The 13949-nt window shown below is 55.0% G+C and overlaps 1 protein-coding gene across 4 annotated transcripts; it reads right to left on the minus strand.

Annotated features, from left to right (window-relative positions):
- Positions 1–1615: 1615 nt before the first annotated feature.
- LOC311530546 (uncharacterized protein) lies at positions 1616–13949 on the minus strand. 4 transcript variants are annotated; one of them, XM_084647287.1, is made up of 7 exons: positions 13817–13949; positions 9940–10017; positions 8626–9306; positions 5229–5355; positions 4544–4660; positions 3680–3793; positions 1616–3091 (listed from the first exon to the last, which is right to left on the minus strand). In XM_084647287.1, exons 2-7 carry the CDS (start codon positions 9961–9963, stop codon positions 2013–2015), a joined length of 2142 nt encoding a protein of 713 aa, XP_084503413.1. In that variant the 5' UTR covers positions 9964–10017; positions 13817–13949; the 3' UTR covers positions 1616–2012. The 4 variants fall into 4 exon arrangements, with proteins under 4 accessions (XP_084503413.1, XP_084503414.1, XP_084503412.1 ...); XM_084647288.1 differs by having other exon boundaries at positions 4544–4657; positions 8626–9309; XM_084647286.1 differs by having other exon boundaries at positions 1616–3088; positions 8626–9309.

The raw sequence follows: 13949 nt of genomic DNA on the forward strand, positions 1-13949 counted from the left end.
GCTCCTGTGGGGTTAAGTATTTCACTGCTGCCTGCCTGGCATACAGCCTTATGCAGGCAACAGAGCTGCCCCAAACAGGAGCCTCCCTCTTCCGCTGCAGCTGGTGAGGACAGCAGGGGTGGGCTGAGTGTGATGGCTAATCCACAGGCACTAATGGATATTCGCAGCACTTGGGCTGAGCACTGCTATGTCCCCTTGGAGGGACTGCAGCTCTGCCCCGCTGTAACCCGGGCTGAGCTGCTTTCATGACAGGCTTAAGGGCACGGGGGGGGGGGGGGCTAGAACCCAGCTTTCCCCGTCTGGTGCCTTCATGAGTGCATAACACGATGGCTGCTCCGTCTGCCCGTCTCAATGCCAGGTAAGCGGAGTACATTTCCACGTCTGGCTGAGGCCTCGTCTGTGATGGGACGAAGCTGCGCCGGTGCACACTCCTAGCACCGGTGAGGTTCGGCGCATCGTAGCATTGCTTGTGCCCACCTGAGACGCAAACAGAAGGTGCACTGGCAGGTGCCTGCACGGGTGTGACCACTAGCTGGGGCAGCGGCCACGACGGGCAGACAAGGCTGCAGAAAAGGGAACATCTAGCTTGCTCTTCTCAAGACTGGGTCAGGGTCCATAAACTGAGCCATGTGACTACGTGGGGAGCAAGAGAGGGCCAGTGGGTGCCATATAATAGTGGGCACCAGTGTTCCCTCTATTTTTTCCCACGCATGTGCGGAATGAATTTTGTTATGTGTGGCAGGGGTGGGGGTCAAGGGGTTCAGGGCTGGGGCAGAGGGTTGGAGTGCATGGGGTGAGGGGTTTGGGGTGCAGGCTGCCCCAGGGCTACAGCGGGGAGAGAGGACTCTCCCCAGCTCTCTCTCCCTGTAGCAGCACCTGGGCTGGGGTGGGGAAAGGTGCCTCTCCCCTGGCAGTGGCAGGGTTGGGTTGGAGCCAGGGGAGAGGTGCCTCTCCCTTGGCCATGACAGGTCCAGGCTGGGGGAGAAGCATCACTCCCCACCGCGGCACTTAAGGGGCTGCTGTGCAGCCATACGGCTTAGAGGGACCTTAGGTGGGCACTCCTGCTGCTCAGAGCAGACACATGGGCCATCCTGCTCAGAGCATGCTCCCTGGGGGGGAGATCTGGGGGAGGGATAGCTCAGTGGTTTGAGCATTGGCCTGCTAAACCCAGGGTTGTGAGCTCAATCCCTGAGGGGGCCATCTTGGGGGGGGGAAATTGGGAATTGTGCCTGCTTTGAGCAGGGGGTTGGACCAGATGATCTCCTGAGGTCCCTTCCAACCCTGATATTCTATGATTCTGTGATCTAGTTAGCCTGTGAAGCTGGCACATGCTCAGTGCAGACAAAGTCTTGCCAGCATTTAGCTGCAGAACTCTTCAAGTCACCTCTACTGAGCACGTGCAAGCTGTTTGGTGGCTTATAACTGTGGCCAATTCAGGTGGATTTTTTTTTTTTTTTTTTACAGGGGTGGCAAAAAGCAGGGTCCAGACACGAGGGCGACCCACCCCCACCAAATTTCAAGTCCCTGCTCCACAGCATGCACCACCTTGGTGAAACAAAGGTGAAACTTTCACCTGGCAACACACCTTCTTCCCAAATTGGCTCAAAAACGAGGAAGCTGTTGGAGTTGATTTATTTTTGAGAGTTTCAAGCCCCTCAAGCTGAGGCCGCCCCGAACCATGAGTGCTGACAGGCTGAATGGTTAGAATGGCAAAGTTAAATGATAGAGACAAGGGCTTCAGAGATCAATCTAGTAGCAGGGGTACTGCTGGTACACGCTTTCTGGCAGGAATTTTATTCAATGCACGCTGGGGCGTAGATAGTACTCGAATACAAACAGCGATGGCCTTCCGGGCACACAGCGGCTCGCTGACAATCCCCTTCCCAGTGGCAGCTCAGCACGTGGCTGTGCTGATCAAGGCTTCACCTGGTGATTGCTAGGCCAGGCAGAGCCAGGGCGTCATTACCAGCTTGGGACCGGCTGCTGCCGGCTCCTGACCGGTGAGCTGACGCTCACCCTGTCCAAATTGAGGCGACGCCGAGGTAGAAATCCTCCCCGCCATGGCTTTTCTGATGGGCAGCCAGGTGTGCCCTCTCCTGGAAGCCTTTCCCACATGCGGGGCACTTGTGGGGCTGCTGGCCCGCGTGGACGCTCTGGTGGTTCCTAAGGTCCGAGCTGCGGCCAAAGCCGATGCCGCACTGGGGGCAGTGGAAGGGCCGGTCACCGGTGTGACTCCGCCGGTGGAGGATGAGGTCTGGGTGCTGGGCGAAGCCCTTCCCGCAGTCGGCGCAGTGGTAAGGGGCGTCCCCGAGGTGGCTGCCCTGGTGGGCCAGGAGGTGGGAGCGCTGGCTGAAGCTTTCCCCGCACTTTAAGCAGGTGTGCCGTTTCTCCTCCATGTGGCTGTACCGGTGCATTTCCAGCTGGCTGGGCCACTTGAAGCCCTGGCCGCACTCGGGGCACTTGTAGCGATCGTCCTGCAGGTGGGTGCGCTGGTGGTTGACCAGGACGGAGCGCTTGCGGAAGCGCCGCCCACACTTGGGGCACTGGTGGGGCCACTCCCCCATGTGGCTCTTGCGGTGGGCAGCCAGGTCGCAGCGGCGCAGGAAGCCCTCCCCGCAGTCAGGGCAGGGGAATGGGATCTCCCCGGTGTGGGAGCGCCGGTGGACAGCCAGGTCGCAGCGCCGCAGGAAGCCCCGCCAGCAGTCGGGGCAGGGGAAGGGCTTCTCCAGGGCATGCAGCCGCTGGTGGCGCAGGAGGTGAGCGCCGTCAACAAAGATCTTCCCGCACTCGGGGCACGGCCGCTGCTGCTGCTCCGGCTGGAGGCTCAGCAGGACCTGGATGTATCTGTGGCCCTCGCTGCCTCCCCCGGGGGAAGTGGGCTGGGCTCCCTCCTGCCCTTCTAACCCGCCCCAGCTCGCACAGACGTCCTCCTGTTCATGACCCCCTTCGCATTTCATTGATGACGGGTGCGGCACCCCCTGCACCGGTGTCCAGGACGCGTTCCCTTCGGATTTCACGGACGGCGTCCTGCACAGCTCTATTTGCTGGGGACCCTGGTGTTGAGCATTTTCACAGGCCGGGCCCTCACCTGCTGGGACAGAGAGAGAATCCAGACAGGAAACCTCAGAGAAGGGAATGTGTAGGGGGGAAACAAACCACAGTAACAGCTGGGGAGATGGAAAAAAGAATTAAGTTCCTGCTCAAACTCTTCCCCAGAGGACAGAGAGGAGGGGACCAGTTCTGCCTCCACCCCATCTGAAGACTCAAAGGTGAAGGAAGCTACTGCTAGGTGGCAGTCAGGAACGGGTGGGCACAGAGACGCTGGTTTTCTGATTGGCCGAGGGGTGCTCCGCCCCCTTCCCTGAACATGCTCCATCCTTGCTCCTCCCCCCAGAGCCTCCTGCCCACCGCTGAACAGCTGATCCGTGGTGGGTGGGAGGCGCTGGGGGGAGGGGGAGGAGCTGATTGGTGAGCACCCATGGAGTTCAGCGCCTACGTGCGGGCACTTGGGTGAAGGAACCTACTGCCAGGGGTCAGTCAGGAATGGGTGGGAAGCCATGCTGATGGTTGCCATGACACAGCTGAGGATAACTCTGCTCTGGGGGGTAGAGGGCAGCTCAGCAGGCCAGCTATTTCCTTTCCTTGCTGATGGTGTGCATCAGTAGAGCTGGTTCCTCACCTGCACAGGCGCCCCGCGGGCTCTCCTTTTCATCACAGCCATGCAGATCGGGGACCCACGGCTCACCCTCCCCTTTCAACTGGGAAATCACATCAGGCTTGGAAATTGGAAATCCTGCGCAAGGCAAAGAAACCAAGTGAGATGAGGTGAATTCGTGGAATATTTCTTACGAAGAGCGTTCCATGATTTTTAACCCCAGCTCATTTTAAAGCGGTAAAATCCCAGGGCCAGCTCCCCAGCTGCTCAAAATCTCTGCACATTCTGCTATGGGGGGGCGGGGAAACAGCTCGCTGCTGAAAACACTGAGAGCTAGACACTCATCAGCAAAGTGGTTCCTATAGTGCATGGAAACCAACTTTATGTCCTAGAGAGTGGAAACTCCACCTCGGATCCACTTCTTACAGACGGAGAGGGGCCCAGTGACAGAGAGTCACAGGGACGCTGGGACCAGTGGGATTCAGTGCAGTAAGGGATGGGAAAGAGTTGGGGGTATCACCCAGTGCAGCAGTTCAAGGGCGTTAGAGGTCAGCCAAGCTCATTCTGTGGAATGAAGCCATCAACGAGCTTGTGAAATCAGGAACCAAATCCCCACAATCCCTTCCCCAGAGGACAGAGAGGAGTCCCCCCAACCTCCCTTCACACCCATCTGAACTCTCAAGGGCAAGGGAGGTCAGTGGGGTGGGAGCTGGTGTCAAGGTGGGTTGGAAGCCTGGAGTGACATCTGCCATGAGGGGACTCCTAGTGGGGACAATCGTGACCCGTGTGGGATGAGGCAGAACAGGGGGAACACACGAGGCTTTTGGAGGATTCCCAGCTGTTTCTTTCATTGGCTGGTGGTGTGTGTTAGTTTAATCAATTCCTCACCTATGCAGGTACCTCTCAGGCTCCCCCTTTCCTTGGAGCCCTGGAGATCCGAGACCCACGGCTCTTCCCCTCGCTCCAGCTGGGAGATCACATTGGGTTTGGGAATGAGAAATCCTGCTGAGGGGGGAAGAACATGGTGGGATGGGGTGAATGAATGGTTTGTGGAATGTCTGTTACAAAGAAAGTTCCATGACTTAACCTGGCCCCTCCCCACTCTGTGGGGAGGTGGCATCGGAAGACGGATGTGGGAGACCCTTTGGAAGAGTCGGACATGCTTTGCCCCCTGGAGGAGACGATGGGATCTGCACATGCCCTGTGATCTAGCCATAGCACTAATATCAAACCGCTTAGGCCAGATACCAGGCTGTAGCAGGGAATGAAACTTTCAACAAAAAAGACTTCTCTTCAGAAAATGAGATTTGGTTGAAAATTATTTCATTGCAAAACAGTTTAGCTTTCAATTCCATTTTTAGAAAATATTTTGAAATGGTAATTCTTTTTTGGGAGAAATAACTGCCAGAGTTCTACTTTCTCCTGCCTGTCCTTTTCCACCCGAAAAGAGGGGGAGGAAAGTCGAAGAATGAGAGAAATTAAAAGTGAAGTGTTACTCTGAAGGGTTAAGCACTGAACGTGATATTTGCGGAGAGAAAGCTTCTAATACCCAAGGGAACAAGGAATCCCTTACCCAGCGAGGTCACACACTCGTAATTCTCCTGCATGACGTCCCTGTAGAAAGCTCTCTGACCGGGGTCCAGCACAGCCCACTCCTCCTCTGTGAAATACACAGCCACCTCCTCGAAGGTCACCAGCCCCTGAAACAGCCACAGTTCCCCACTCAGGACCTGTTCCCCAGTCACAATCCCACCTGCCCCAGACTGTTCTAGTTTCCTGTTTACTTTCAGTAAGGCTTATAGTATCCCTAATCCCCAAGTTAGAATCTCCTCCCTACTGCTCCCATGTGCTGCTCAATGGTTCACTCACTCCTAGGTCTAACATCTCCCCACTCATCATTCAGGCCTCTGGCCATTCCCTCTGCTCATAGGTGCTGACTTATTTTTCCAGGTGAGTGCTTTGCCTGAGGCCCTGCCCCTTCCCACAAGGCTCCACCCTCACTCCGCCTCTTCCCACCCCCTTCCCCAACTCCTCTGCCTGTCCCTCACTCGCTCCTCTCAGTCCCCTTCCCCAAGGCCCCCTGCCTGCCCACTTCTGGCTCCTCTCCACCTTCCCCTGAGCCCCTGCCGCGATCGGCAGCCAGCCCGGGGGCCCTGCTGAAGAGCTGATCGGCAGCCAACCGTGGCCTGCCCAACAGATGTGGCTTGTGGGTGCTGAGCACCCCCTATTTTTTTTCTGTGAGTACTTGAGCACTGGAGCACCCACGGAGTCTGTGTCTATGCCTCTGCTACCTAATGCACCTTCAGTCTCCCAGGATGAGGGTCACTCATTAGTATGTGAAACTGAGGTGGTTCTCACTGGGTTCACAGGGACCGACCAAGCAAATCTATGGAAGCTCCATATGGAATTCCTCCAATGCAGGATCCAGCAGGTGCGAGATGGAGCCCTCCTGCTCTTTATTCTCACCCAGCCAAATGAAACCTGAACCTTCAGCATCTGGCTCAGTCCACAAGGTTAATTTCTCTCTTTGATTCCTTCCATTCCCTCGGAGGACCGTACCACCCTGTCGTGCTGTTTTATGCATGTGTTGCTGGTTTACTTTTGAGAATCTTGACACCCCTTCCTGCCGCCCGCCCCCCAAGCTCTGGACTAGAGGTGCCCTGAACTATAACAGTGAACAGCTGCATTCTTTGCTTTACAGCAATGAGTCTCAACCTTTCCAGACTACTGTGCCCCTTTCAGGAATTTGAATTGTCTTGCGTATCCCCAAGTTTCACCTCACTTAAAAACGACTTGCTTACAAAATCAGACATAAAAATACAAAAGTTTCACAGCCACTATTATGGATAAATTGCTGACGTTCTCATTTTTACCATCTAATTATAAAATAAATTGACTGGACTATAAATATTGTATTTACATTTCAGTGTATAGTTTATACTGCTCTACACACAAGTCATTGTCGATATGAAATTTTAGTTTGTACTGACTTTGCTAGTGCTTTTTATATAGCCTGTTGTAAAACGAGGCAAATATCTAGATGAGTTGATGTACCCCCTAGAAGACCTCTGTGTCCCCCCAGGGGTACATGTACTTCTGGTTGAGAACCACTGCTTTACAGTAGCTTGAGACCTGACCTGCGGAGTTCAGATCTAGATCTGAAGAACTGAACTTGCCCAGAGGGAAACAGATTTACAAAACCCAGCATCTTTCTTTTTAAAGACAACTAGTTCAGTTAGTATTATACAGAAGGTTTGAAGAGGTTAAGTTTATTTGGCAGGGGGGAAAAATCAGAAGAAATGGAAATGTTGCATTTTGTCTGACATTTTCCTTTTTAAGCTGTTTTAGGGTTTGGTTGGGTTTTTTTGAAAAAAAAAACATTAAAAAACTTCTGTTTCCTTTCTGTGGGAAAATCCCCACTTTTCTGTCAGTTTTAAAAGCTCCTTCCCCCGCTGGAAAAAAGATCAAGGTAATAAAAAGGCGGGGGGTGGGGGTGGGAGGGCGAGGCATCTCGGTGAAACGAAACCAAAATTTTCTTAAACAAACAAAAAACTGACCAAAATGAAAAAATTGTTCACAAATGTTTCTGTCTATCAAAAAAAGGCATTTCACATTGGAAAAAAACCCCACCCTGACCCAAAATCTTCCACCAGGTTTCTCCAGTGTATTTGTTCGTTTCACAGCTCAGCAAAATAAGGGACAAACTGAAGTGCGAGGGTAATAAACCATCACTTGAAACCTATAAACCTGGCATGGGGCACTGTCAGCAGACAGGATACTGGGCGAGATGGACCTTTGGTCTGACCCAGAGTGGCCGCTCCTATATTCCAGAGCGGACATCTCTCTGTAAAAGCTGGGCTCTAGTTGAACCACAAGTTGCTGGGTTCTATGAAGGCCTCCTGGGGTGGGAGTCTCTAGTCTGTGTTATGCAGGGGATAAGACTAGAGGATGATCATAATGCTTCCTTCTGGCCTTAAAATACAGGAGTCTATCTTTGGCGTGCTGGTCATGCCAACGTTTTTGCAGCAAGCACCTTCACTCTGTGCTCCATACTGCCCGATTCATGGGGAGGCGCTGCCTGTGAAACTCCACCGAGCCATGACGCTGGTCTATGCAGCTGTTGCCTCATCTTAAGACTGTGAGCATTTGGGGGCAGGCGCTGTCTCTTGGTTCTAGATTTTCACCCTGTCCTGCATAATAGGGTGGGGGTCCCTAGGGACTTCAGCAATGCATAGAGCAAAATAACAACTATACCACTGTTGCTGACGTGCACGCACTTGCCCACGACCCCTCATGCAGGGCGCCCAGCGAGACTTGCTGGGCAAGGATTTTGCCGGCCCAGCCCAGGTCTCAGAGGGATGTTTCCATACGACGACGCTTCCTTTCATCTGTGGGACCTTGTTCAGGCTGAGGCCTTCACAGCAGGGGCGGTGGAGTCTTCCCAAATTTTGGGAGGGGGGACCAGAGGGCCCCCACTGTGACTCCACCGATTCCCCAAAGGCCCCAACTCCCGGCCAGGCCAACAGCTGGAGCCCGGCTGGGGAGCCCTGGCACCTCTAGGGAACCGCAGAACCTCCACCTTCCAGCTCCCCACAGCTGCACACATGGCTCCTACCCCAGCCCGGCTCTGGCGGGGGCCTCGGAGCTGCAGCCTGGCCATGATAACAGCCGTGCGCGCACCTGTGAGGAGCCGCAGAACCTCCACCTGCCCTGGGCTCCAGCTGCCAGCCTGGCTGGGGAGTGGGGCCTCGGGGGGAAGAGGAAGGGCAGGGGTGGGACCCATGACGAAAAGTGGATGGGCCATGGCCCCCCTATTCTGGCGCCCCTGCCCCACAATATCCTATCTGGGAGGTGTGGGAGGGGACGTTTTATCCTTTGATCATCAGATCTGTCTCTCCCATCATCCCTTCTCAGCCACATGCTTGGCTCTGCTCCCGCAGCATTTCCCCACCTCGCGCCGTATCAGCTACCTGAGCAGGCTGGGTCAACTGCCCCTGCCCCAGGCAGGCTTCAGCCAACGCAGCCGCCTCCTCGCTGCTGTGGGGCTCCCTTGCTGTCACCCAGGCACGCACGTCCGGCTGCAGTGCCCCCAGGAACTGCTCCCGCACGACGACGTCCACAATCTGCTCCTTGGTGCGCTCCCCGGGCCGCAGCCAGAGCCGAGCAGCCCGGCTGAGCCGGGCTAGCATCTCTCGGGGAGCTTCTCCGGGCCGGGCAGCGCCTGAGCGGAACTGCAACCGATGGGCTTCCTCGCTGGCCTGCTCTGAAACGGCAGCCTTGCCCTCGGCACGGCCCCTAGTGGGGCCTGTCCCCAGGGAGACGCAGGCCTCAGGTGTCTCCCTGGGGAACGAAGGAACCTCGTGCCCATGAGGCCACGCACGGGACGGCACCGCCTGCTCAAGGCCTGCGGTGTCTGCCGCTTTCCGAGACTGGGGAGGTGTCTGTGCCGTCCTCAATGGACAATCTTCCCCCTCCGAGCATCCCAGCAAGGACCGGGACGGCGTCCGCGGGGATAAGGGCCAGCCAGGGCTCTGCTCCTCAGCCTCGCTCTCCTCCTTGGGATGCTGGACCGGGATCCCACAACGCCCTTCCCTCAGGGCACGGGGTTCTCCCCACATCCCAGCCGCCGGGGTCTCCTGTTGCACCTGGTCCTGCTGGGAAAACGCCGGGGTTGAAAAACTTGGACCAGCTGCACACCGAGTCTCTCGCTGCAGCCGAGCTGATGGGGCTGTCGCCTTAGCATGGGTGCTGGAGACTCATCACACTTTTATATCATGAGGTTCAACCCTCACAACCCACCCAGCTGGGGGGGGAGGAGGGGGTCGTGGCAGCCTCCATAGCAAGACTCATAAGCATAGGTGCCGACTCCAAGGCGCTCCAGCCTCGGCTCAGCACCCACCAGCTGTTCAGAGGCTGGGGGAGGGGCTTGGGCAAGGGCAGAAGCAGCAGGCGGGGTCTTTGAGGAGTGGGCAGAGCAGGGGTGGGAAGAGGTGCAGTGGGGGTGAAGCCTCAGGGGAGGGGGCGGAGCACTCCCAGGGAAAAATAAAAGTCAGTACCTATGCTTGCTCATAAGCCAGACAGAGGGGGAGATGGGAATACCAGGGCACCCATGCTATAGTTTTCCTCCCAGTGGGCCTGTTCCTATAAACCAGGCTCCAGATCAAGTCCCAGGACAGGTCTGTCACCCCCTGCCACCCACTCACCACCATCTTCCTCACCCCCCTGCGTTTTCTGCCCCTCTCCCTCCAGGAGGAGACCCCATAAGTTCAAGAAATATCCCCTACCTGAGCTGGTTCCACAGCAGCCATTTCCCTTCCCAGCCCCCCAGGGAGCCAGGGACAATCCGGACCTGATTCTGCAGCCTGTCAGGGCGAGAAGGGAGGTTTCAAAAGGGCCTTGGCACCATTTCACGCCCCGATTCCCTCCTGGCTCTTTCCCTGCAGACAGATGCTCTAGACACGGGGCAGTCAAGAGGCGGACCGCTGGCCAGACCCGGCCTGCCAGATGATTTTGAAGGGGACCCCACAATCTTTTTTATGTATTTATTGTGAGTGTGATTGTGATTATATATATATATATGATTGTCTCTGGAGTCTGGACCTTGAGGAAGAAATTTGGACCCTGACTCTGCCCCACTTTATTACAACATCTTAGGATGGCGTTCCAAGAAGGAGGAGTGCTTGGCAGAGACGGGCTCCACCTAATGAAGAGAGGGAAGAGCATCTTCGCAAGCAGGCTGGCTAACCTAGCGAGGAGGGCTTTAAACTAGGTTCACCGGGGGAAGGAGACCAAAGCCCTAAAGTAAGTGGGGAAGTGGGATACCGGGTGGAAGCGGGATACCGGGTGGAAGCACAAGCAGGAGCGCACAAGAAGGGAGGGCTCCTGCCTCATACTAAGAAAGAGGGACGATCAGCGAGTTATCTCAAGTGCCTATACACAAATGCAAGAAGCCTGGGAAACAAGCAGGGAGACCTGGAAGTCCTGGCACAGTCAAGGAATTATGATGTGATTGGAATAACAGAGACTTGGTGGGATAACTCACATGACTGGAGTACTGTCATGGATGGATATAAACTGTTCAGGAAGGACAGGCAGGGCAGAAAAGGTGGGGGAGTTGCAGTGTGGGAGCAGTGTGACTGCTCAGAGCTCCGGTACGAAACTGCAGAAACTGCAGAAAAACCTGAGAGTCTCTGGATTAAGTTTAGAAGCGTGAGCAACAAGGGTGATGTAGTGGTGGGAGTCTGCTATAGACCACCGGAACAGGGGGATGAGGTGGATGAGGCTTTCTTCCAGCAACTCACGGAAGTTACTAGATGGCAGGCTCTGGTTCTCATGGGAGACTTCAGTCACCCTAATATCTGCTGGGAGAGCAATACAGCGGTGCACAGACAATACAGGAAGTTTTTGGAAAGTGTAGGGGACAATTTCCTGGTGCAAGTGCTGCAGGAACCAACTACGGGCAGAGCTGCTCTTGATCTGCTGCTCACAAACCGGGAAGAATTAGTAGGGGAAGCTAAAGTGGATGGGAATCTGGGAGGCAGTGACCATGAGGTGGTCGAGTTCAGGATCCTGACACAGGGAAGAAAGGAGAGCAGCAGAATACGGACCCTGGACTTCAGAAAAGCAGACTTTGACTCCCTCAGGGAACTAATGGGCAAGATCCCCTGGGAGAATAACATGACAGGGAAATGAGTCCAGGAGAGCTGGCTGTATTTTAAAGAATCCTTATTGACGTTACAGAGACAAACCATCCCGATGCGTAGAAAGAATAGTAAATATGGCATGTGATTAGCTTGGCTTAACAGTGAAATCCTTGCTGATCTTAAATTCAAAAAAGAAGCTTACAAGAAGTGGAAGATTGGACAAATGACCAGGGAGGAGTATAAAAATATTGCTCAGGCATGCAAGAGTGAAATCAGGAAGGCCAAATCACACCTGGAGTTGCAGCTAGCAAGAGATGTTAAAAGTAACCAGAAGGGTTTCTTCAGGTATGTTAGCAACAAGAAGAAAGCCAAGGAAAGTGTGGGCCCCTTACTGAATAAGGGAGGCAACCTAGTGACAGAGGATGTGGAAAAAACTAATGTACTCAATGCTTTTTTTTGCCTCTGTCTTCACGAACAAGGTCAGCTCCCAGACTACTGCACTGGGCAGCACAGCATGGGGAGGAGGTGACCAGCCCTCTGTGGAGAAAGAAGTGGTTTGGGACTATTTAGAAATGCTGGACGAGCACAAGTCCATGGGGCCGGATGCGTGGCATCCGAGGGTGCTAAAGGAGTTGGCGGATGTGCCTGCAGAGCCATTGGCCTTATCTTTGAAAACTCATGGCGATCAGGGGAAGTCCCGGACGACTGGAAAAAGGCTAATGTAGAGCCCATCTTTAAAAAAGGGAAGGAGGAGGATCCTGGGAACTACAAGCCAGTCATGCCTGACTAATCTAATTGCCTTCTATGACGAGATAACTGGCTCTGTGGATGAGGGGAAAGCGGTAGACGTGTTGTTCCTTGACTTTAGCAAAGCTTTTGACATGGTCTCCCACAGTATTCTTGCCAGCAAGTTAAAGAAGTATGGGCTGGATGAACGGACTATAAGGTGGATAGAAAGTTGGCTAGATTGTCGGGCTCAACGGGTAGTGATCAATGGCTCCACGTCTAGTCGGCAGCCGGTATCAAGTGGAGTGGCCCAAGGGTCGGTCCTGGGGCCAGTTTTGTTCAATATCTTCATAAATGATCTTGAGGATGGTGTGGATTGCACCCGCAGCAAGTTTTCAGATGACACTAAACTGGGAGGAGAGGTAGATACACTGTAGGGTAGGGACAGGATACAGAGAGCCCTAGACAAATTAGAGAATTGGGCCAAAAGAAATCTGATGAGGTTCAACAAGGACAAGTGCAGAGTCCTGCACTTAGGAAGGAAGAATCCCATGCACCGCTACAGACTAGGGACCGAATGGCTCAGCAGCAGTTCTGCAGAAAAGGACCTAGGGGTTACAGTGGAGGAGAAGCTGGATATGAGTCAACAGTGTGCCCTTGTTGCCAAGAAGGCCAATGGCATTTTGGGATGTATATGTAGGGGCATTGCCAGCAGATCGAGGGACGTGATCATTCCCCTCTATTTGACATTGGTGAGGTCTCATCTGGAGTGTCCAGTTTTGGGCCCCACATACAAGAAGGATGTGGAAAAATTGGAAAGAGTCCAGCGGAGGGCAACAAAAATGATTAGGAGACTAGAACGCATGACTTATGAGGAGAGGCTGAGGGAACTGGGATTGTTTAGTCTGAGGAAGAGAAGAGTGAGAGGGGATTTGATAACGGCTTTCAACTACCTGAAAGGGGGTTCCAAACAGGATGGATCTAGACTGTTCTCAGTGCTAGCAGATGACAGAATGAGGAGTAATGGTCTCAAGTTGCAGTGGGGGAGGTTTACGTTTGATATTAGGAAAAACTTTTTCACTAGGAGGGTGGTGAAACACTGGAATGGGTTACCTAGGGAGGTGGTGGAATCTCCTTCCCTTGAAATTTTAAGGTGAGGCTTGACAAAGCCCTGGCTGGGATGATTTAGTTGGGGATTAGTCCAGCTTTGAGCAGGGGACTAGATGACCTCCTGAGGTCCCTTCCAACCCTGATATTCTATAATTCTATGAACACAGACCCAGCCTCTCTCTCGAGGAGGGAGCGCATTTCAACCCACAGTCTGAACCAAACCCGAGAAAGGAGCCGCTCTGGGGGATCCCCCCTGACACCGTCTCCGGGCAGCGCATCCCCCCAGCAGCTGGGGACCAGGCAGAGGCAGGAACTGGCTTTTCCTCTCCCTGCTCCTGACCTTGTTCCCAGGAAAGTCAGTCGGCCCTGGGGTGCTGCAGGGAATGGGGCTGGGCAGGGCTGGGAGCCGGGAACCTCCCTCCCCAGATTGCCCCCGACTCCCGCCTGTCCCCTGCCCTGGGGTGGGGAGACTCGGGCCCGGGCCTGGGGCGGTCGCTCCCCCGGCGCTGGCTCGGCTCCTGCCGGCGCCCAGGGGGGCAGAGCCGGGGGGTCAGGGAGGGCAGCAGCTCCGGGACTCGCAGACCCCCGCCCCCCGGGAGCAGAGCTGGGGCGAGGAGGGGCCGTCGGTGCAGAGTCACTTTCCCCCCCGGCCCCGGCCCTTCCCCCGGGTCTCCCCCCTCACCTGCAGGCTCCGGCTCAGCTGTCGGCAGAGCGGGGTTAATGCAGGGCGCTCCCCGCACAGCTGGGAAGCCGGAGCTCCTCAGCTCACAACGGAGCTAGCAGCGGCTGCATCTGACCCAGGAAGCGCAACCCCC

This window comes from Lepidochelys olivacea (genome assembly GCF_965140295.1).
Source record: "Lepidochelys olivacea isolate rLepOli2 genome assembly, chromosome: 14".
Classification (NCBI taxonomy): domain Eukaryota; kingdom Metazoa; phylum Chordata; order Testudines; family Cheloniidae; genus Lepidochelys; species Lepidochelys olivacea.